Source organism: Oncorhynchus gorbuscha, linkage group LG15 (assembly GCF_021184085.1).
Source record: "Oncorhynchus gorbuscha isolate QuinsamMale2020 ecotype Even-year linkage group LG15, OgorEven_v1.0, whole genome shotgun sequence".
Lineage (NCBI taxonomy): Eukaryota > Metazoa > Chordata > Actinopteri > Salmoniformes > Salmonidae > Oncorhynchus > Oncorhynchus gorbuscha.
The window spans coordinates 36,700,714-36,722,284 of NC_060187.1; the positions used below are offsets into that span (position 1 = coordinate 36,700,714).

The 21,571-nt window shown below is 41.4% G+C and overlaps 1 protein-coding gene across 3 annotated transcripts in view; it reads left to right on the top strand.

Moving 5' to 3' along the window:
• LOC123997052 (guanine nucleotide-binding protein subunit alpha-11-like) overlaps nt 1–21,571 on the top strand; it is an 84,607-nt gene that overhangs the window by 49,554 nt on the left and 13,482 nt on the right. The window contains exons 2-5 of one of the 3 annotated variants that reach the window (XM_046301021.1): nt 1,082–1,266; nt 12,699–12,853; nt 17,394–17,522; nt 17,977–18,105. In XM_046301021.1, the coding sequence (XP_046156977.1) occupies nt 1,082–1,266; nt 12,699–12,853; nt 17,394–17,522; nt 17,977–18,105 (598 nt within the window). The remainder of the gene's footprint in view (nt 1–1,081; nt 1,267–12,698; nt 12,854–17,393; nt 17,523–17,976; nt 18,106–21,571) is intronic. The other 2 variants (XM_046301023.1, XM_046301022.1) reach the window with 2 other exon arrangements.

The following is a 21,571-nucleotide window of genomic DNA, read 5'->3' on the forward strand; positions in this document are numbered from 1 at the left end:
AATTAAGTGTTTTTAATCAACATGAAAATGTGACCGTAAGAAGCGCTTATCATTTCAAATAGGCTACATGTCATATTAAACAGCATATAAACACTAAATAGGTCAGGAGCCAGACAGGGAGCCTTAGAAGGAACGGAAATGAATTATTTAGGCTTTATTTCAATTTTTTTCAAGGCTATAGCCTACAAAGAAATACATTGTGAATTATTTCAACACTGGGCTGGTAGGGAGTCAGGGACATTAAGCACTCAGTATTTAAACAACATTAAACTCTATTAAATAATTATAGTTTAGAAATTGCTCATAGACTGTGACTTACTTAGAATGATATACAAATTAAACAAAAAATGCCATATTAGGCTCACTCTACAGTGCCTTTGAGTCTGGCTTTAGGCTCATGCGATGGTGCTCGGAGAGCAGGCCAGCAGCGGAGAATATCCTCTCCATGCTTGCAGAGCCACTGCTAAACACCTTTTTGGCCAATCTTGTCAGGCTGGGCAGGGATACAGAGTTTTTTTTTCTTTCTTTTCAATAGGCAGGCCTAAAGGTTTTTGTGCAAAATAGCCAAAATCAAAACGGAAAGGGTCTTGAAGTTGGAACATGCAAGGCCTATTTGGCCAAAATCAATTATGGCCTATTGAATGGAACAAAAATGAAAACTTAAGAGATCAGATTTTTTTGTTTATAAATACTGTGCTACAATGGCACACTTAATTAGCTACCCACCGTGTTCCTTGCTTTTAGCAATGTGCACGTAGTTAGTACAGCATCATACTTTCGAGATGTCTTTTCAGATTCCACAATGATTCTTTAGTTGTGGACATTACATCACTGCATTCCCTCTCTTGGTCCTCATCTTTGTAAGTCACCTTGATTTTTGCACCTATGTGTTTTATCAGTTTCTTGTGAGCTTGTTAAGTGAGCGCTACTGGAGCAGAATTGGAGTGGGCGAGAAGGCCTTCCCTCCAGCCTTTGGGAATCTCACTCCACGCTCCAGTCAAACTTGGATAGTGGACTACACTCAAACTGAAAACATTTGGGAACCTCTGTTTGACCTGTGTTCTGTCCGGTCTCTTCACAGGCACTGGCGAAAGCGGCAAGAGCACCTTCATCAAACAGATGCGCATCATCCATGGGACGGGCTACACCGACGAGGACAAAAGAGGCTTCACCAAACTGGTCTATCAGAACATCTTCACCTCCATGCAGTCCATGATCCGGGCCTCTGAGACCCTCAAGATCCAGTACAAGTATGAACAGAACAAGGTGAGTCTGGCTGGGGGAGCGGGGATGGGGATTGGGGTCCACTCATTAGAAAAATACATTGTTAGTCAAAATGTCTTGTATTATTGTAGTCTTATGTAGGCATAGATCTAGACACCATGTTAGAGATCACTTCCAGTGAATTTGAAAAGTATTCAGATCACTTATTCTAAAGTGGATTAAATTAAAAAAAATCTCCCCTCATCAATCTACACATATTAAATGTTTGCAAATAAAGAAAATAAAAAGGTATACATAATTATTCAGACCCTTTACTGAGGACTTTATTGAGGAACTTTGGCAGCAATTACAGCCTAAAATCTTCGGTATGACGCTATAAGCATGGCACACCTGTATTTGAGGAGTTTCTCCTATTCTTGTCTGCAGATCCTATCAAACTCTGTCAGATTGGATGGGGAGTGTTGCTGCACAGCTATTTTCAGGTCTCTCCAAAGATGTTCAAGTCCGGGCTCTGGCTGGACTACTCAAGGACATTCAGAGACTTGTCCCAAAGCCACTCCTGCATTGTCTTGGATGTGTGCTTGGGGTCGTTGTCCTGTTGGAAGGTGAACCTTCACCCCAGTCTGAGGTACTGAGAGTTCTGGAGCAGGTTTTCATCAAGGATCTTTCTGTACTTTGCTCCGTTAATCTTTCCCTCGATCCTGACAAGTCTCCCAGTCGCTGAAAAACACCCCCACAGCATGAGGCTACCACCACCATGCTTCACCGTAGGGATGGTGCCATGTTTCCTCCAGACATGACACTCAGCATTCAGGCCAGAGTTCAATCTTGGTTTCATCAGACCAGAGAATCTTGTTTCTCATGGTCAGGGTCCTTTTGGTGCCTTTTGGCAAACTCCAAGCAGGCTGTCATGTGCCTTTTACTGAGGAGTGGCTTCCATCTGGCTACTCTACCATAAAGGCCTGATTGGTGGAGTGCTGCAGAGATGGTTGTCCTTCTGGAAGGTTCTCTCATCTCCACAGAGGAACTCTGGAGCTCTGTAAGAATGACCACCGGGTTTTTGCTCACCTACCTGACCAAGGCCCTTCTCCCCCGATTGCTCAGTTTGGCCAGGCGGCCAGCTCTAGGAAGAGCCTTGGTGGTTCCAAATTTCTTCCATTTAAGAATGATGGAAGCCACTGTGTTCTTGGGGACCTTCAATGCTGCAGAAATGTTTTTGTACCTTTCCCCAGATCTGTTGTAGAAACATCTCAGGTCATGATCAATGGAAAAAAGATCCACCTGAGCTCAATTTCGAGTATCATAGCATAGGGTTTGAATACTTATGTAAATGTTTTTCTGTTATTAATTTTTAATACATTTGCAAAATGTTTGCTTTGTCATTATGGGGTATTGTGTATGTTGATGAGGAAAAACATTTATTTAATCTATTTTCGGAGAAGGTTGTAACGTAACAACATTTGGAAAAAGGGAAGGGGTCTGAATACTTTCCAAATGTGCTGTATTTCACTGCATATTCAACCCCTGTACTGAGGCTTCGTTTGGACGCAGATCCATGAGACTTCTGAGAATGTATAGCATGGAATATACACTGCTCAAAAAAATAAAGGGAACTAAAATAACACATCCTAGATCTGAATGAGTGAAATATTCTTATTAAATACTTTTTTCTTTACATAGTTGAATGTGCTGACAACAAAATCACACTCAAAATTAAAGTGGAAAACCACACTACAGGCTGATCCAACTTTGATGTAATGTCCTTAAAACGAGTCTAAATGAGGCTCAGTAGTGTGTGTGGCCTCTACGTGCCTGTATGACCTCCCTACAACGCCTGGGCATGCTCCTGATGAGGTGGTGGATGGTCTCCTGAGGGATCTCCTCCCAGACCTGGACTAAAGCATCCGCCAACTCCTGGACAGTCTGTGGTGCAACGTGGCGTTGGTAGATGGAGCGAGACAGGATGTCCCAGATGTGCTCAATTGGATTCAGGTCTGCGGAACGGGTGGGCCAGTCCATAGCATCAATGCCTTCCTCTTGCAGGAACTACTGACACACTCCAGCCACATGAGGTCTAGCATTGTCTTGCATTAGGAGGAACCCAGGGCCAACCGCACCAGCATATGGTCTCACAAGGGGTCTGAGGATCTCATCTCGGTACCTAATGGCAGTCAGGCTACCTCTGGCGAGCACATGGAGGGCTGTGCGGCCCCCCCAAAGAAATGCCACCCCACACCCATGACTGACCCACCGCCAAACCGGTCATGCTGGAGGATGTTGCAGGCAGCAGAACGTTCTCCACGGTGTCTCCAGACTGTCACGTCTGTCACATGTGCTCAGTGTGAACCTGCTTTCATCTGTGAAGAGCACAGGGTGCCAGTGGGTAATTTGCCAATCTTGGTGTTCTCTGGCAAATGAAAAATGTCCTGCACGGTGTTGGGCTGTAAACACAACCCCCCCCCCCCCCCCCGCTCCCCACCTGTGGACGTCGGGCCCTCATACCACCCCCACGGAGTCTGTTTCTGACCGTTTGAGCAGACACATGCACATTTGTGGCCTACTGGAGGTCATTTTGCAGGGCTCTGGCAGTGCCTCCTCCTTGCACAAAGGCGGAGGCACCTGCTGCTGGGTTGTTGCCCTCCTACGGCCTCCTCTACATCTCCTGATGTACTGGCCTGTCTCCTGGTAGCGCAGACACAGCAAACCTTCTTGCCACAGCTCGCATTGATGTACCATCCTGGATAAGCTGCACTACCTGAGCCACTTGTATGGGTTGTAGACTCCGTCTCATGCTACCACTAGAGTGAAAGCACCGCCAGCATTCAAAAGTGACCAAAACATAAGCCAGGAAGCATAGGAACTGAGAAGTGGTCCGTGGTCTCCACTTGCAGAACCACTCCTTTATTGGGGGTGTCTTGCTAATTGCCTATAATTTCCACCTGTTGTCTATTCCATTTGCACAACAGCATGTGAAATATATTGTCAATCAGTGTTGCTTCCTAAGTGGACAGTTTGATTTCACAGAAGTGTGATTGACTTGGAGTTATATTGTGTTGTTTAAGTGTTCCCTTTATTTTTTTGAGCAGTGTATAACTAGCAGCCTGCAGACCTAAAACATCACGTGTTGATATGACTTCATTTCTGCCAACATATACTGTATATCACTGAATAAGTAAACCCAGTCTACTAGACCTTCAATGCTATGAGACTCAGTTTCGAGTCTCATAGCAAAGGGTCTGAATACTTATGTAAATAAGGTATTTATGTTAATTTTTTTGTAAAAATGTCGAAATAACTATTTCTGCTTTGTCATTATAGTGTAATGTGTGTGATACTTTTTTATTAATTTAATCCGTTTTAGAATAAGGCTGTAACCTAACAAATGTGGAAAAAGGGAAGGGTTCGGAATACTTTCTGAATGCACTGTATGTGAGCAGCAAATGGTTAGTGGTCCTTACTGTAGTTTTTGAATGGGTCATTGACTCCTGATATACAGTGGTTACTCCACTAAAAGTTTTGCGATTATGCTGCGGGACTTAGAGGTGATTTGTAGTTTAGTACGGTACCCTGCGTCACCACTTCATTGCTCCAGACCAGCGCACTGGTGAGTTAGAGGACTGATTATGCTTTTGGGTCCTACTGTGTCTATGTGACAATGACTGGGCGACGTAAACCTAAATAAAAACAGATAATTGTCCATGACTTCAGTATTACTTAGTAAAACTGTTACACTTAGGTTTGTATTCTTTTATTTTGTTAGGATTATTTTGATTTTACTGTAGTACTGTAGCCCACTCCCGACTAGTCACGTTGTACAGCGCCTGGTTTTTGGTTTCTCTCCCTCTAAACACAGAAAAAAAATCTAAATAACAAACAGACTTCATTTACAAATGAGTAAAGATGTCTCACCCCATGTTCAAGGGTGGCATTTTTCTCACTCATTTTACGTTATTTGAAAACTAAATCTTCTCCAAAATAGTTATTTATTTAAACAGGTGATTTATTATGAATTTAGAATTATATAAAATCCCCTTGGATATTCTCAGATATATTATTAGCCCTTTTATTAGCTGGACAATATATATTAGTGATGGCTCCCGAGTCGCGCACAATGGGATTGCCTTGCCTTCTGCAGCTGTATCCATTGAAAGTGAGCGAGGTACAAGGCACACTGGCAGGGGGCACGGGATGGGCCGCAGAGCTACACACAGAAGACTGTCCTACCCCCACCCCGCCACACTGGGTAGCACAGAGCAACACTTAAGGGGCATTGCACTAATAATGGCGCTGACTAGAGAAATGTTCCCGCTGTTCTTAGTGCCAGGCTACACGTTCAAACTTTAACAATGTAACTAATAATGGCTTTCATTAATAAAATAATGATAAAAATACTCTTTCAAAATGCAGACGTTTATTAAGTTATGAATCCATAACGAATTACTATGGGAATAAATATCACTGAAATATTGGAACAAAGTTGTCTAATGAAGTTAAACAAATCGTTGCTTACTGGAAAATACTCTTTCAAACACATGGTCACGTTGTACAGTGCCATTTTGGCTATTAGCAGGTAGCTGGACAATAGACTTGCCTAGGAGGGTAGGGGGATAATTCTATTGTCAAATGTATTTAAGTTAGGTTGGCTGTATCACAACCGTCCGTGATTAGTTGCAATTTCAGTTTAAGCCATCAGAAAAGACTAAACAAATACCACAAAAAGTATTTATGAATCACATCCGACCATGATTGAGTCCCATAGGGCATCACACAATTGGCCCAGCGTTTCTCTCTCTCTAAAAACAGAAAAATGTTTTGGCCTTTAAAAATATTATTTTGGCCTTTTATTCAGATTACAATCGCTCACTTTGTTTAAAAAATAAAATAATAACCTCATTGTTATATTATCAAGTTGACGGTACATTCATATAGCCCGGCATGAGTGACTCACTCATTCATGGCTTTGGATCAAAATAAATAAGTACCAATATTCTTTCTGATAGTCTTTAAAGAAATATTTTGGTTATCCTGACCTGGACACCATGTACAGTATTGTAATAAGCCATTATGGGCTATTAACAAGACGATATACTTTTACCAACACCTCTCTGTATTTTGATACTTTGTGGATGGGGGCTCCCGCAGTGCAAACAGATGCAGGTTCAATACACGTGCCGGTTGCCACCGGGAGACCCATTAGGGGGCTTTTGGTTTTATTTTCGAATCCTCTATGTAGTTATTGACGGAGAGTCACGTCATCATTTTCCATATACTGTAGGCCTACCGTAGGTGACATGAGTCACTAGTGTTGAGTAATGTGCTGTTGAAAGTGGTGTAGGTCTTATTTATTTAAAGAGTATATTGAAGTTAGAAGCAATAGGATTTGAAGCAATAGCCTACAACTATTTTAGCACCGTTTCATGTTGCGACAAGCATGGAGACTGGTCTTGATAAATCAATGAGATTTTTATTTTCACTGAATCTCCGTTTGGGTATTGGTTAGACTACAAATATACAATTAGGGTGTGGAAATTTTATGCTCTTAGTGTAACTGTTATTTAACTAGGCAAGTCAGTTAAAACCTCTTTGGGCTAGACGTGCCGCTAGCGACCCACCTCGACAACATCCGGTGAAATTGCAAAGTGCTTAATTCAAAAATATTAAATTCATAATATTAAACATTCATGAAAATACAAGTGTCTTAATTTTAAAAGTTTATGTAACTTCTTGTTAATCCAACAGCTGTGTCAGATTTCAAAAAGGCTTTATGGCGAAAGCATACCATGCGATTATCTGTGGACAGTGCCCCACATACAAAAGCATTAAAAACATTTTCCAACCAAGCAGATGCATCACGAAAGTCAGAAATAGCGATAAAATAAATCCCTTACCTTTGAAGATCAGTTGCATAACAAATGGTCCTTTTTGTTCGATAAAGTCCTTTATATCCCCAAAAGGTATGTTTTTTATTTGGAGCGCTTCATTCAATAATCCACCTGTTTCTCCTCGTTCAAAATGCATAGAAAATGAATCCCAAACTTTACCAATAAACTTGGTCCAAACATGTCAAACAACGTTCCTAATCAATCCTCATGTACCCTAATATTTAAATAAACGATCAAATTTAAGACATAAAATAGTATATTCAATACCGGAGATAAATAACGAGGAGCGCGCACTCATTAACGTGCACCAAAAGACTAGAGTCCTTCTGACTGACACTCAGAAAGAATATGAATACTTCTTAATAAAAAATAAAAAAACATTGAACAATTTCTAAAGACTGTTGACATCTAGTGGAAGCCATAGGAACTGCAATCTGGGTCCTAATTAGGCTTTCCGATAGAAAAGCATTGGAAAGTCCAATGACCTCAACAACAAAAATTCCTGGAAGGATTGTCCTCGGGGTTTCGACTGCCAAATCAGTTCTGTAATACTCTGACATTATTTTAACAGTTTTAGAAACTTTAGTGTTTTCTATCAATACCATGCATATGCATATCCTAGCTTCTGGGCCTTCTGGGCACCTCAGTCATCCAAACTTCCGAATACTGCCCCCTAGCCTTAAAGTTAAGAACAAATTCTTATTTCCAAGGACAGCCTATTCCTTCCTCCCCGTTGTGGAATTGAACCCCGGTCTCCCGCGTGCCCGCACGACACGGGGGATTCTTTAGCTAAATAGTCAAGTACTGTAGCCTACCACCGACTGTCACAATGTACAGTGCCATAATTTCCCATTCCATCCTAACGGAAACCCAGTGGGTTTTTTGTTTTTCTTGGAATAGAAATGCCATAATATTAAGCAAAATGTATTAGTCAGTCCCGTATACTATGTTCTTACAAAAAAGGTTTTAAATTCTCTAGTACAGCCACTATTGAAGGCTATCAAATGCTTCTCAAAGATGCCCTCTGGTGGTCAAACTAGCACTAACTAGCACTGGTACTTGCAATGGTACCAGTGGTTCACACTTAAATTACGTGCCATAGAATTCTGCGGCACCATGCAAGCTGCACCGCAGTACCCTGCAACTTTTTAAAGGACCAACCACTGTATGCGCTAAGAATGTGACAAATTGCCAATTTTTCTTAACGTTTAAACTGTTTTGTTAAAAATCATGAAATACCACGTGAATTCACAATGTAGCTGTGCTGCTGCAAAGCAACGTTTTGGGTCTCACGGGCGTCCCTTTCAGATGGTTAAGCATTGCACCTGTACTACCATTAGTGTACCTCATTCCAGCTTGTAAAGTTTGCATTTCCTTCTTATTTAGGTTCTCCAAGTATTGCCTTATAGGACTTTGCTGTTGTCGTTTGCTTTCCTCGGTCAATTTTCCAACTGTTAACGACGATGACATAGTGGTGGAGAGTCTAATCCAAAATAATTGATTCCTCAACTCCTTGCACATCGACTGCCAGTGTTGACTCCTATTTCTAAGCTTCAGGAATCGACTCCTAAGATTCAGTATTTTTTAAATTCGAGGAGACTGATTGTATATACAGTGCCTTCACTCCCCTAGACTTTTTTCACATTTTGTTGTGTTACAGCTTTAATTTAAAAATAATTGAATTGAGATTTCTTGTCACTGGCCAACACAATACCCTATCATGTGAAAGTGGAGTTATGTTTTTAGAAATGTTTACAAATTAATATAAAAATGAAAAGCGGACATTTCTAGAGTCAAGTATTCAACCCCTTTGTTACGGCAAGCCTAAAAATGTGTCACATAATCAGTTGCGTGGACTCACTCTGTACAATAATAGTGTTTAACATGATTTTGAATGGATACTTTATCTCTGTACCCCCACACATACAATTATCTGTAAGGACCCTCAGTTGAGCAGTGAATTTCAAACAGATTCAACCACAAAAGACCAGGGAGGTTTTCCAATGCATCCTAAAGAAGGGACCTATTGGTAGATGGGTAGACATAAACAAAGAAGCCATTGAATATCCCTTTTTAGCATGTCAAAGTTATTAATCACAATTTGGATAATGTATCAATACACCCAGTCACTGCAAAGATACATGTGTCCTCCCTAATTCAGTTGCTGGAGAGAAAGGAACTGCTCAGGGATTTCACCATGAGGCCAATGGTGACTTTAAAACGGGTACAGAGTTGAATGGCTGTGATGGGAGAACTGGGGATGGATCAACAACATTGTAGTTACTCCACAATACTACATTTAAAAGAAGGATACAAATATGCATTGTGTTTGCGACAAGGCACTAAAGTAATACTGCAAAAAAATGTTGCAAATCAATTCACTTTTTGTTCCTGAATACCAAGTGTTATGTTTGGGGCAAATCCAATACATTACTGAGTACCACTCCATATTTTCAAGCATAGTGGTGACTGCATCATTTAATGGGTATGCTTGTAATCGTTAAGGACTGGGGAGTTTTTCAGGATTAAAAATAAAAAGGGATGGCGCTAAGCACAGGCAAAATTCTAGATGAAAACCTGGTTCCGTCTGCTTTCCACCAGACACTGAGATGAATTCACCTTTCAGCAGGACATTAACCTAAAACACAAGGCCAAATCTACACTGGAGTTACTTACCAAGAAGACAGTGAATGGTCCAGATTGGGCTTGTTAAAGTGTTAACTTAAATCTATGGAAAGACCTGAAAATGGTCTAACAGTGATCAACAACTAATTGGACAAAGCTCGAAGAATTTTGAAAATAATAGTGGGCGAGTATTGCACAATCCAGGTGTGGAAGACTTACTTACCCAGAAAGACGCACAGCTGTAATCGCTGCCAAAGTGTTTACTCCGGGATGTGAATACTTTTGTAAATGAGATATTTCAGTATTTCATTTTCAATACCAAAAATGTCGAAAAACATATTTCCACTTTGTCGTTATGGGGAATTGTGTTTAGAAGGGTAAGTTAATTCATTTTTAATTCAGGCTGTAACACAATATGGTTTAAGTCAAGGGGTATAAATACTTTCTGAAAGCACTGTAAATGTACATCTAATCATTTGCCTATTTTTGTATATCTAATCAGAACTAGCAGCATGGGAATAGCCGTATTTCCCACCGGGTAAAAGACTAGTGGGGTTTTACAATCCCTAATCTAATTGTGCTCCGACCGGTTAACTTCTCTTTCTGGAACTCAGAGGAAGAAACTAAGCTAAACACATGCAGGCTGCTGGTGATGCCAATCAGGGTTAAGTGCGTAGCTCAAAGGCACATTGACAAATATTCACACCTTGCCGACTATGGTATATGAACCAGCGAATTTTCCAGTGTCATGACATGGCCCTTTCTGGATATAGATCATGGCACTCACTCACTCACTCACTCACTCACTCACTCACTCACTCACTCACTCACTCACTCACTCACTCACTCACTCACTCACTCACTCACTCACTCACTCACTCACTCACTCACAGGTTCTATTATCGCAGGTCATAAATTCCCTGGAGGAGAGTCTCCCCCTGGCCATGCAGAAAGAGACACATAGAGGGAACAAAGGATTTCACATGGCGAACTCAAATCCCCAAAATGATCTGGCGTCATTTACTATCGTTACATATAATACCCCTTCCTGAGGAAATCCTCTTCAGACCATGCATACCTCGATGGACACTGAGGGGGCTAAGGTTGAGTTTAGACCACAACCTCAGTATAAGCTAAGGTTGAAATGGTTGTTGAATTCCTAACCATACCACGTGGATCATTGGCTACATGGCTAGAAATGGTTGAACTCTGAGACTATCGATCCCTACAGAATAAGAGCATAAGTCATAGATAATAATTACTAGTCTGCCGCTAGACATTTTTGTCAACCTGGGATGCGAAGACCGACAACAGCCGAAACAGCTATTTTATGAGAACATTTCAGAATGGTACTCTGAAGTATCTATTCTAACCACAAAATACTTTGATCTTCAGGGAAGCAGAGAGAGGGACTCGGATGAACTCTCCAACAGAAGGATTGACGATTCTAACAGAGATCATGACGACACAGTCGGCGTAAATATATATTGATTGCAATTATTCCCGAATGAGTGAGCGTTCATGTGCAATGGATTAAAATTTGAATTAATATAATTATCAACTGTGTAGTGACTCCTTTTGTATTTCCCACCCTTTTCAGTCCACACCCACTTCCCTTTATCCACCAAGCCGTCATATCAGCTTAGCCCACTAGGGAACCTCCCCTATCATTTCCTTGTAACCCTAACGTTTGTTTGTTTATGCATTTCTGTGATTGGTTAGTTAGTAAACAATAAATTAAACCAATAAGGTGTATGGATGATTTATAGTTAAGGCTGGGTTTGTGCAGATAACCAACAATTTACGACGTTTGGAATGAGACTAACATGAGGTAAAGAATAATTCATTAATAAGAATCAGATATTAAAATATCGGAAGAGTTATATTAGGAAAATTATAACTTTGTAATCTGAAGATTTTCCTTGGTGCCCCGACTTTCTAGTTAATTACATTTACATGATTAGTTTAATCATGTAATAATAATTACAGAGAATTGATTTGATAAAATAACTGTCTTTTAATGATACCAAAGACGACACCAGGGATAAGTTGCCGTACTTTCGAGAACACAATCATAGCGAGCTAGCAAGGGACGGAGGGTAGGGGCACTGTATAGGCAGGTCTGACAGCATGCAGAATCGTGCACTTGGCCTATCAATTGACAATCAAAAGCTGTATCGCACAATTTCTTGGCTTGCAATGTCTCGCAACTTCCGTAAAACAGGGGCTAGGATATTCTACACGCAACAGACCAAAGACTGAACACACACTCGCATCATTAGCAAAGCGAGAGAGCATGTGAGTCAGTGTGACTGAGAAAAAGGGGGCATGCAGAAAGAACCATGTCTTGGTAATCTGTATGTTGCAATGTATTTGTCTTGCATGCCTCACAAATTCAGGTAAGTGTCGTAGGCCATGAATACTCCACCAAAGTTAGCTACAGTCTACTAACTTCTGGCATTGTCTGAATTCCCATCCACTCATAGGACAGCTAACTGGCACATGTGATTGGCTGGCAATCTCAGCATTGAATTGTCCAGCCACATCTTATATGTTTGCATTATCAAATGCAAACCAAATTCAAATAGACCATATAAGTGCTGTAAACCATGCCATAAAACATAATGGACTTGTACTCCAAAATGTTCTGTCCTGGTAAGGATGCTAAGTCACTGCTTAAGAGAAGCCTGGATATTTCGACTGAAAGACTAGTCTGTCTTTAGCCCTAAATCATATTGAGAACATTCTGTCTGTATAACATAAGGCTATCTTCCCTTAACATCACTGTTGAAGCAAAGAATAGGAAATTATGTGTCCCAACTTGTACGGTATACTTTCGATCTGAATAAAGATATTACTAAATTATTGTGGAATACTGTTACAGTAAATGTGGGTGACTCTTTCCGCCATCCACCATTCCTTCCGTGTTTCTGACCTGTTGTCATCTTTCCCCTGTTCCTCCCTCAGTCCAACGCGCTGCTGGTGCGCGAGGTGGACGTGGAGAAGGTGTGTTCTTTTGAACAACCCTACATCAGTGCAATAAAGATGCTGTGGACAGACCCTGGTATCCAGGAGGCCTATGACCGTAGACGTGAATATCAGCTCTCGGACTCCACCAAATAGTAAGTCTACTCCTGGCATACACACACAGCTGCTACAGTGGTTTGAGAAGAGTTAGAACGAGAGAAATGTAAAAAATTGAAATTTATTTTTAAGATGAGTTATCACAGTCGTGAATATCATCTCTGTTTGATAAATACAGTGCCTTGCAAAAGTATTTACCCCCCCCCCCCCCCCCACTTTGGCATTTTTCCTCTTGTTGTATTACAAACTGTAATTTGAATGGATTTTTATTTGGATTTTATGTAATGGACATAAACAAAATAGTCCAAATTGGTGAAGTGAAATGACGACAATAAAATAAAAAACTGAAAAGTTGTGTGTGCATATTTATTCACACCCTTTGCTATGAAGCCCCTAAATAAGATCTGGTGCAACCAATTACCTTCAGAAGGTCACATAATTAGTTAGATTGTACACAGGTGGACTTTATTTAAGTGTCACATGATCTCAGTATATATACACCAGTTCCGAAAGGCCCCATAGTCTGCAACACCACTGAGCAAGGGGCACCACCAAGCAAGCGGCACCAATGAAGACCAAGGAGCTCTCCAAAACAGGTCAGGGACAAAGTTGTGGAGAAGTACAGACAAGGGTTGGGCTATAAAAAAATAACAAACTTTGAACATCCCACAATATTAACAAATGGAAAGAATATGGCAACACAAGAAACCTGCCAAGTGAGGGCTGTCCACCAAAACTCGCGGACCAGGCAAGGAGGGCATTAATCAGAGGCAACAAAGAGACCAAAGATAACCCTGAAGGAGCTGCAAAGCTCCACAGTGGCGATTGGTTTATCTGTCCATAGGACCACTTTAAGCTGTACAGTCCACAGAGCTGGGCTTTACGGAAGAGTGGCCAGAAAAAAGCAAGCAAACACGTTTGGTGTTCGCCAAAAGGTATGTGGGAGACTCCCCAACATATGGAAGAAGGTACTCTGGTCAGATGAAACAGAAATGTAGCTTTTTGCCCATCCAAGGAAAACTCAAAACCTCATCACCTCGAGACCCTATCCCCACAGTGAAGCATGGTGGTGGCACCAGCATGCTGTGGGGATGTTTTTCATCGGCAGGGACTGGGAAACTGGTCAGAATTGAAGGAATGATGGATGGCGTTAAATACATGGAAATTCTTGAGGGAAACCTGTTTGTCTTCCAGAGATTTGAGACTGGGACGGAGGTTTGCCTTCCAGCAGGACAATGACCCTAAGCATACTGCTAAAGCAACACTTGAGTGGTTTAAGGGAAATCATTTAAATCTCTTGGAATGGCCTAGTTAAAGCCCAGACTTCAATCCAATTGAGAATCTATGGTATGATTTAAAGACTTCTGTACACCAGCGGAACCCATCCAACTTGAAGGATCTGGAGCAGTTTTGCCTTGAAGACTGAGCAAAAATCCCAGTGGCTAGATGTGCCAAGCTTATAGAGACATACCCCAAGAGACTTGCAGCTGTAGTGGCTGCACAAGGTGGCTCTACAATGTATTGACTTTAGGGGGTGAATAGTTATGCACGCTCAGGTTTTCTATGTTTTTGTCTAATTTCTTGCTTATTTCTCAAGAAAAAATATTTTTCATCTTGAAAGTGGTAGTTATGTTGTGTAAATCAAATGATACATACCCCCCAAAAATACATTTTAATTTCAGGTTGTAAGGCAAAAAAATAGGAAAAATGCCAAGGGGGATGAATACTTCCGCAAACCACTGTAGTGGTTAGAGAAATTGTAAGTGTGGGAGACCAAAAGAAAGTGGGAGAAAGAAAAACAATGAGATGGAAAGAGAGAACAGACGGCAACATTTCTCATCCTGCTCCACCTTAGTTCTATTTGAACTAACCTAAAGAGGCCCGAATGCCATGTGTGTTATGTACAGTGCCTTGCGAAAGTATTCGGCCCCCTTGAACTTTGCGACCTTTTGCCACATTTCAGGCTTCAAACATAAAGATATAAAACTGTATTTTTTTGTGAAGAATCAACAAGTGGGACACAATCATGAAGTGGAACGACATTTATTGTATATTTCAAACTTTTTTAACAAATCAAAAACTGAAAAATTGGGCGTGCAAAATTATTTATCATCATTAGTCATTTAGGTCAACATTGGATCATCCAGAGATCCTCACTGAACTTCTGGAGAGAGTTTGCTGCACTGAAAGTAAAGGGGCTGAATAATTTTGCACGCCCAATTTTTCAGTTTTTGATTTGTTAAACAAGTTTGAAATATCCAATAAATGTCGTTCCACTTCATGATTGTGTCCCACTTGTTGTTGATTCTTCACAAAAAAATACAGTTTTGTATCTTTATGTTTGAAGCCTGAAATGTGGCAAAAGGTCGCAAAGTTCAAGGGGGGCGAATACTTTCGCAAGGCACTGTAGATGTAGGTCAGGATTTATTCATCCCTAAAAGGCAAAGTAAGTGAAATGACTCAGTCAATGTAGTGATTAGACTACTCTATATTTGTATGACTCTGAAAATGTTATCAGGAGTCAGGACTGTAAAAATGAACCCAAATGTTTTTTACAAGTACCATTTTAGGATGTTATGTTACTTGACCCTAAAGACGTGTGATTTAACTGTCATGTTTCTAACTACTAGTCATCCTCCGTTTAACATTTTTGTTACAAACCAAAACTGCCTATTGTTAGTTCATGGAGGAGTAGATTACCTGCCAGGTTACTTGATAGTGTTATCAGGTCTTGTCCTTATTCAGCTTCATCACACTGTGAACTATGAACCCGAGTGCCAGTCTGTCTCTGCTCTAGCCAGCTTAATGATATGGCAAGGCAGCCATGTAGCCTTGTTTAATGGGAAAACGGTCTGGCACCTAGGCTTGTGTGAGTTATTATAGCTACTAACACGGTTTGTTTAGAAATGTATATGTACAGTGCATACTGTAATGTATTCAGACCCCTTGACTTTTTCCGCATTTTGTTACGTTACAGCCTTAAATCTAAAATGGATTTTTTAAATGATTTCCTCTTCAATCTATACACAATGCCCCCATAATGATAATACAAAGACGGGTTTTTGCAAGTATACATAAAATTAAAAAAATTAAATATTACATTTATTCAGACCCTTTACTCAGTACTTTATTGAAGCACCTTGGGCAGCGATTACAGCCTTGAGTCTTCTTGGGTATGATGCTACAAGCTTTGCACATCTGTATTTGGGGAGTTACTCCCATTCTTCTCTGCAGATTCTCTCAAACTCTGTCAGGTTTGATGGGGAGTGTCACTGCACAGCTCTTTTCAGGTCTCTCCAGAGATGTTAGATTGGGTTCAAGTCCGGGCTCTGGCTGGGCAACTCAAGGACATTGAGAGACTTGTCCCCAAGCCACTCCTGTGTTGTCTTGGCTGTGTGCTTAGGGTCATTGACTTGTTGGAAGATTAACCTTCTCCCTAGTCTGAGGTCATGAGTGCTCTGGAGTAAGTTTTCATCAAGGATCTCTCTACTTTCCCTCAATCCAGACATGTCTCTCCCAGTCCCTGCTGCTGAAAAACATCCCCACAACATGATGCTGCCATCACCATGCTACACCATAGGGATAGTGACAGGTTTCCTCCAGATGTGGCGCTTAGGGTTCAATCTTGGTTTCATCAGACCAGAGAATTTTGTTTTCTCATGGTCTGAGAGCCTTTAGGTGCCTTTTTGCAAACTCCAAGTGGGCTGTCGTGCCTTTTACTGAGGAGTCGCTTCCCTCTGGCCACTACCATAAAGGCCTGCTTTAGTGGAGTGCTGCAGAGATGATTGTCCTTCTGGAAGGCGCTTCCATCTCCACAGAGGAACTCTGGAGCTCTGTCAGTGACCATCGGGTTATTGGTCACCTCCCTGACCAAAGCCCTTCTCCCCCGATTGCTCAGTTTGGCCGGGCGGCCAGCTCTAGGAAGAGTCTTGGTGGTTCCTAACTACTTCCATTTCAGAATGGAGGCCACTGTTCTTGTGGACCTTTAATGCTGCAGACATTTTTGGTACCCTTCCCCAGACCTGTTCCTCGACACAATCCTGTCTCAGAGCTCTACGGGACAATTCCTTCGACCTTATGGCTTAGTTTTTGCTCTGACATACACTGTCAACTGTGGGACCTTTATAAAGACAGGTGTGTGTGTGTGTGCCTTTCCAAATCATGTCCAATCAATTGAATTTACCTCAGGTGGACTTGTTATAGAAACATCTCAAGAATGATCACTGGAAACAGGATGCACATGATCTCAGTTTCAAGTCTTATAGCAAAGGGTCTGAATACTTATGTGAAGGTATTTCTGTTTTTTATTTTTTATACATTTGCCAAAATTTCTAAACCTTTTTTCGCTTTTTCATTATGGGGAATTGTGTGTATATTGAGGAAAATCTGTTATTTCATTCATTTTAGAATAAGGCTGTAATGTAACAAAATGTGGAAAAAGTCCACATTTGCTGTGTGTAGTTCTGTGTGCATGAGAAAGAGATGGTGTGTATGCCTGTTTGTTTCTGTATGCATGTTTGCAGGTGATTTGTGCAGCATCAGGCACACACGTGTGATGTGTCCCCCTTCATTCCACAGTTACCTTACAGATTTAGAGCGAATAGTGACCGCGGGTTACGTTCCCACTCAGCAGGATGTGCTGCGGGTTCGAGTGCCCACTACTGGCATCATTGAGTACCCTTTTGACCTGGAGAATGTAATCTTCAGGTACTGGTGTGAAGTGCTGCCTCTACCTCACCACTGTACTGTTTCCACCGCCTGCCACTGCTGCTGGCCGCACAGCCCTGGGTCCTGGTAGCACACTCTGAGACTCCTAACTCACGATCAGCAGCTCTGAGGCTGTCTGAGAACAGAGGACAAATCACAACTACTAACTACAACCAAAAATAGAGAAAGATGGGATGGTCTTTAGTCCAGGTCTTATTGGACTTCCTGACTGCCTCTATTTGAACCCAATAGAATTCAGGTGCAAAGGGAAAAGTTATGGTAAAATCTCTGAGTGATGCCATCAGGGACTGTACTAACATTCTGAGAGATGGTGGGTGCTAGAGGTGGCAGGTGAAGTGTCAACCCCCAGGGCTCTCAGGAATGGGTTCTCCCGTCATGCTTCACTCCCTCTCTTTTTTGTCGATCCTTCCTTTCTCTTTCTCCCCGTCTCTAGCTATCTAAGCGATCTGGATCGTATTGCCGAACCAAACTATCTACCAACCCAACAAGATGTGCTTAGGGTTCGCATTCCCACCACAGGGATCATTGAATACCCTTTCGACTTGCAAAGCATCATTTTCAGGTAGAAGGACATTCACACTTTTACTAACTCCCCTACCTACCTAAGTGTTTTGTTTTCCCTATGAAATAACCAATTGTTTCAATATTCATGTTGACTGCATTGTGTGATCACGTCTGAGAACATTGACCACTCTGTGCTATTGATTGTATGACTGGAGATCATCCTCTCCCTCACAAGATCAACATTAACAAATATCACCTGCTGCTTCATTTCATTCCTCAATGTTGCTTTGATCTCCAGTTTTTACCCTCCCATCATAGTCTCGGGCCCATCAAGTCTTCTCAGCTGTTGCTATGTGATCCTCAAGATGTACACTGAATGACACCTCAGCTCCTTGCTTTGAATGGTACAATACTGGATGAAGTAGAATGATGAGCTAAATGTCAGCTAGTCTGAAGCATTAGTCATAACAGGGATGTTGAGAAACCGTTTACTCCACTAATCTGCTATCAGTATGACAACCAGCCATTCTGCCTATTACTGTAGTCTAGGCCAGGACAGCAAAGCAGGGGGGAGGTGGGAGTCCTCCTGGATGTGGCCAGGGGAAGAGACTGATCACTGGGCACCATGGTGTAGATTGGCTCCCTCCTCCTCAAAGAGGATGACGTTGAGGAGATTGAGAGATGGATCCGGTGAACGGGAGCGATTTACAAAAGTGTGCAAATCAATAGGAAGCAAGCATGTCAGCCCCTCCTACGCGCGGGAGCGCTAGAAATAACTCCCAGGCTCAGAATGAGGTATGACTCGAGATGATCTCTCTAACTATCCATCATACTGCTGCTCCTGGATGGATTAATAGGCAGGGAATCACTACAGCAGTATTTAAGTACATGCAGCATATATAATAAAATATTACAGAGATATTCAGGATTGGAGAGAGAACCCAGAGAATCCGCAATTAAATGTCATTGAGAATATTTAGCTAGTCAGATCGGTAGAGACTTGTGATGTAAGGAGCCCCTCTCTACCCCAACCCCTTGCGAGGGTGTGTCACACACTACTTGCAGCAGCTGCACAAGGCAGGCGTTCATGAGGACAAACATGCATGTCTTTTGCATTTGGCTGCAGCCCTTCCCTCTCTTAATTGCCTTTTGAAGTGGTTGAAAATGTCATTATTTATCTGGGCTCATCCTCCATAGGAGAGCTTATCCTGCTAAGTAGGTCACTCATCCCTGCTACAGGAAAGGAGGTCAACTGACGTGAAGGAGCTTAATTTTAGACAGGCGCTCCTAGAGGCCCCCATTTATCAACGCCCCTCTTCTCACTTTGCAGCAGCGCCAGCCAGGGACAGACGGAGGTAGCTGCTGCTCGCTAGGAAAGAAACAAAGCCCTGATCCTCCTCTAATAACATGGATATAGGCTAATATATCTCTCCCATCAACAAAATCATTGCTGGAAAACTGGAGGATTTCTGAATTGATGGGTCAGATTATTTATGGATGCAAAATTCAATCACATCCATGAAAATAATGTTTGGAAAACAACTAGTGGAATTCCCAAATCCTTGCCTTCACTCTGTACTCCTGCTTGATCTGTGACGAGGGATCATGGCAGCCATCATCGAGGTGCCCTCTGCTTTTCCACTTTTTCCGTCTCTCTATATTCTTTCCTTCCACATCTGTATCCTCTCCATCTCCCCTCTCCTCGCCACTGGCCTACATCCCCACACTGCTGCTAGGCTTGTGCTCTGAATCTTAACAGTCACTGGCTGACTAGGTGCTGCTTCCAAGCGGGCGAATTCCTTGCCGATCTGGCCTCAATGGCACATCTGCATCCACTTAGCTGGGAATGGGCTGGAGGAGGGATATGGCTCTGCACAGTGCACATTTTTATCTTCTTTCCTTTTTGGTTCAACTTGGGCCGTTTAACCCCTCCTTGCACCTTTAACTTACTGTACTGCATGTTACATCAGTGCATAAGAAGTTATCAAACTGAATTGTTATTGAGTCGTGTTATTGACAGGATAATGCATGTTATATGTACAGTATATTTAATTCTCACATTTTAACATATAACTGCCCAACTGACAATCCTGGGGCCTCATTTATAAACCTTGCATCCATATAAAATATACCCCAAAATGTGCACGCGCCAGTTTTCATGCAAAAGTTGGTATTTATTTAAAAAAATGTACTTGACATGAATGTGCTCACCTCCCTGCAAACTTTAGACCATGCGTAAGCACATCTGCTAGTGGTTGAAATATTCTATTGCAAGCTGGCAAGTAAGTATTTTGTACAAATTGGGGATATGGCGAGAAGCTTATTCATAAAAACAGATTAACAAGAATGCAGACATTCTTGTTTCAGATGTCTTTGTGTCAAAATTAATTAGACATTAATATTTTTTTTAATTAAATCAATTCATAACCATTGCAGAATAGATTTCTCACCTTTTCTGGTAGTGATGGGTTTATGTTCCTGAAGGAGCTCTGGTAGTGATGGGTTTATGTTCCTGAAGGAGCTCTGGTAGTGATGGGTTTATGTTCCTGAAGGAGCTCTGGTAGTGATGGGTTTATGTTCCTGAAGGAGCCATAAAACAAATGACCATGTGCATCTCATTTAATTGGACCTAGTGTCTAGTAAATAGATAGGCTGACAATATGTACTTCAAGTTTTACAATATCATAGACAGTGCGGTTTATAATACCGGTCGGTATACAGTCGAATTTAACGGCTGTTATTTTACATTGAAGTAGGCCTATGTTTCAAGTTTGTCATGCGCCCAAGTACATTGAAATGCATTTCTTGCTGGCTCTTTCCCAGAAATGCAGTAATGAATAGCAGTAGTAGGCCTATTATAAAAAAATATGTAAAGTGGAACAAAAACACACGAAATACATCAGACTACTGTAAGTTTTTTTTTTTTGTAGCCTGCCCTACAATGTTTCAGAATTCGCGGGCAGTCCATCATATATTAAGGTTGCAAATGCAAAACATGTTTGAATTCAAACGTTCTGCTGACAAGTCCACGACAATTTGCCATTGTTTTCTCATTAAGAAATGGAGACAGTTCTAGAAACAGCAAATTACATTCTGCCAAGCCAGTAAATAGGCTTATGTAAAATATTTGACACTATGGATAGGCTACAGTATTGCTGTGTGATATGAGTACGACATCATTGCCTATTTAATCTGAGTTTATACAAAGGCAGGACATTGAAACCCAATCTATTGATAAACAAAATATTAAACAACATATTGTGTTTTGCATGCAATGGCCTAATGCCAATAGTTTCAAATTATACAGCAAATCAAGGGCATTATTTTTACCATAAATGGTGAATGGAGGTGTTTTCTAGGCATGGTTTCAATGCTTGTTCACACGCAAACATTTTTTCGACAGGTCGGATGGCGTGCTCCAAGTTTATAGAAATCAATATTTTTGTACATTTTGTGTGAAATGTATGCAACCGTTATAAATGAGGCCTCTGACCAGAAAGGAACATGTGGTTCACATGGTCATG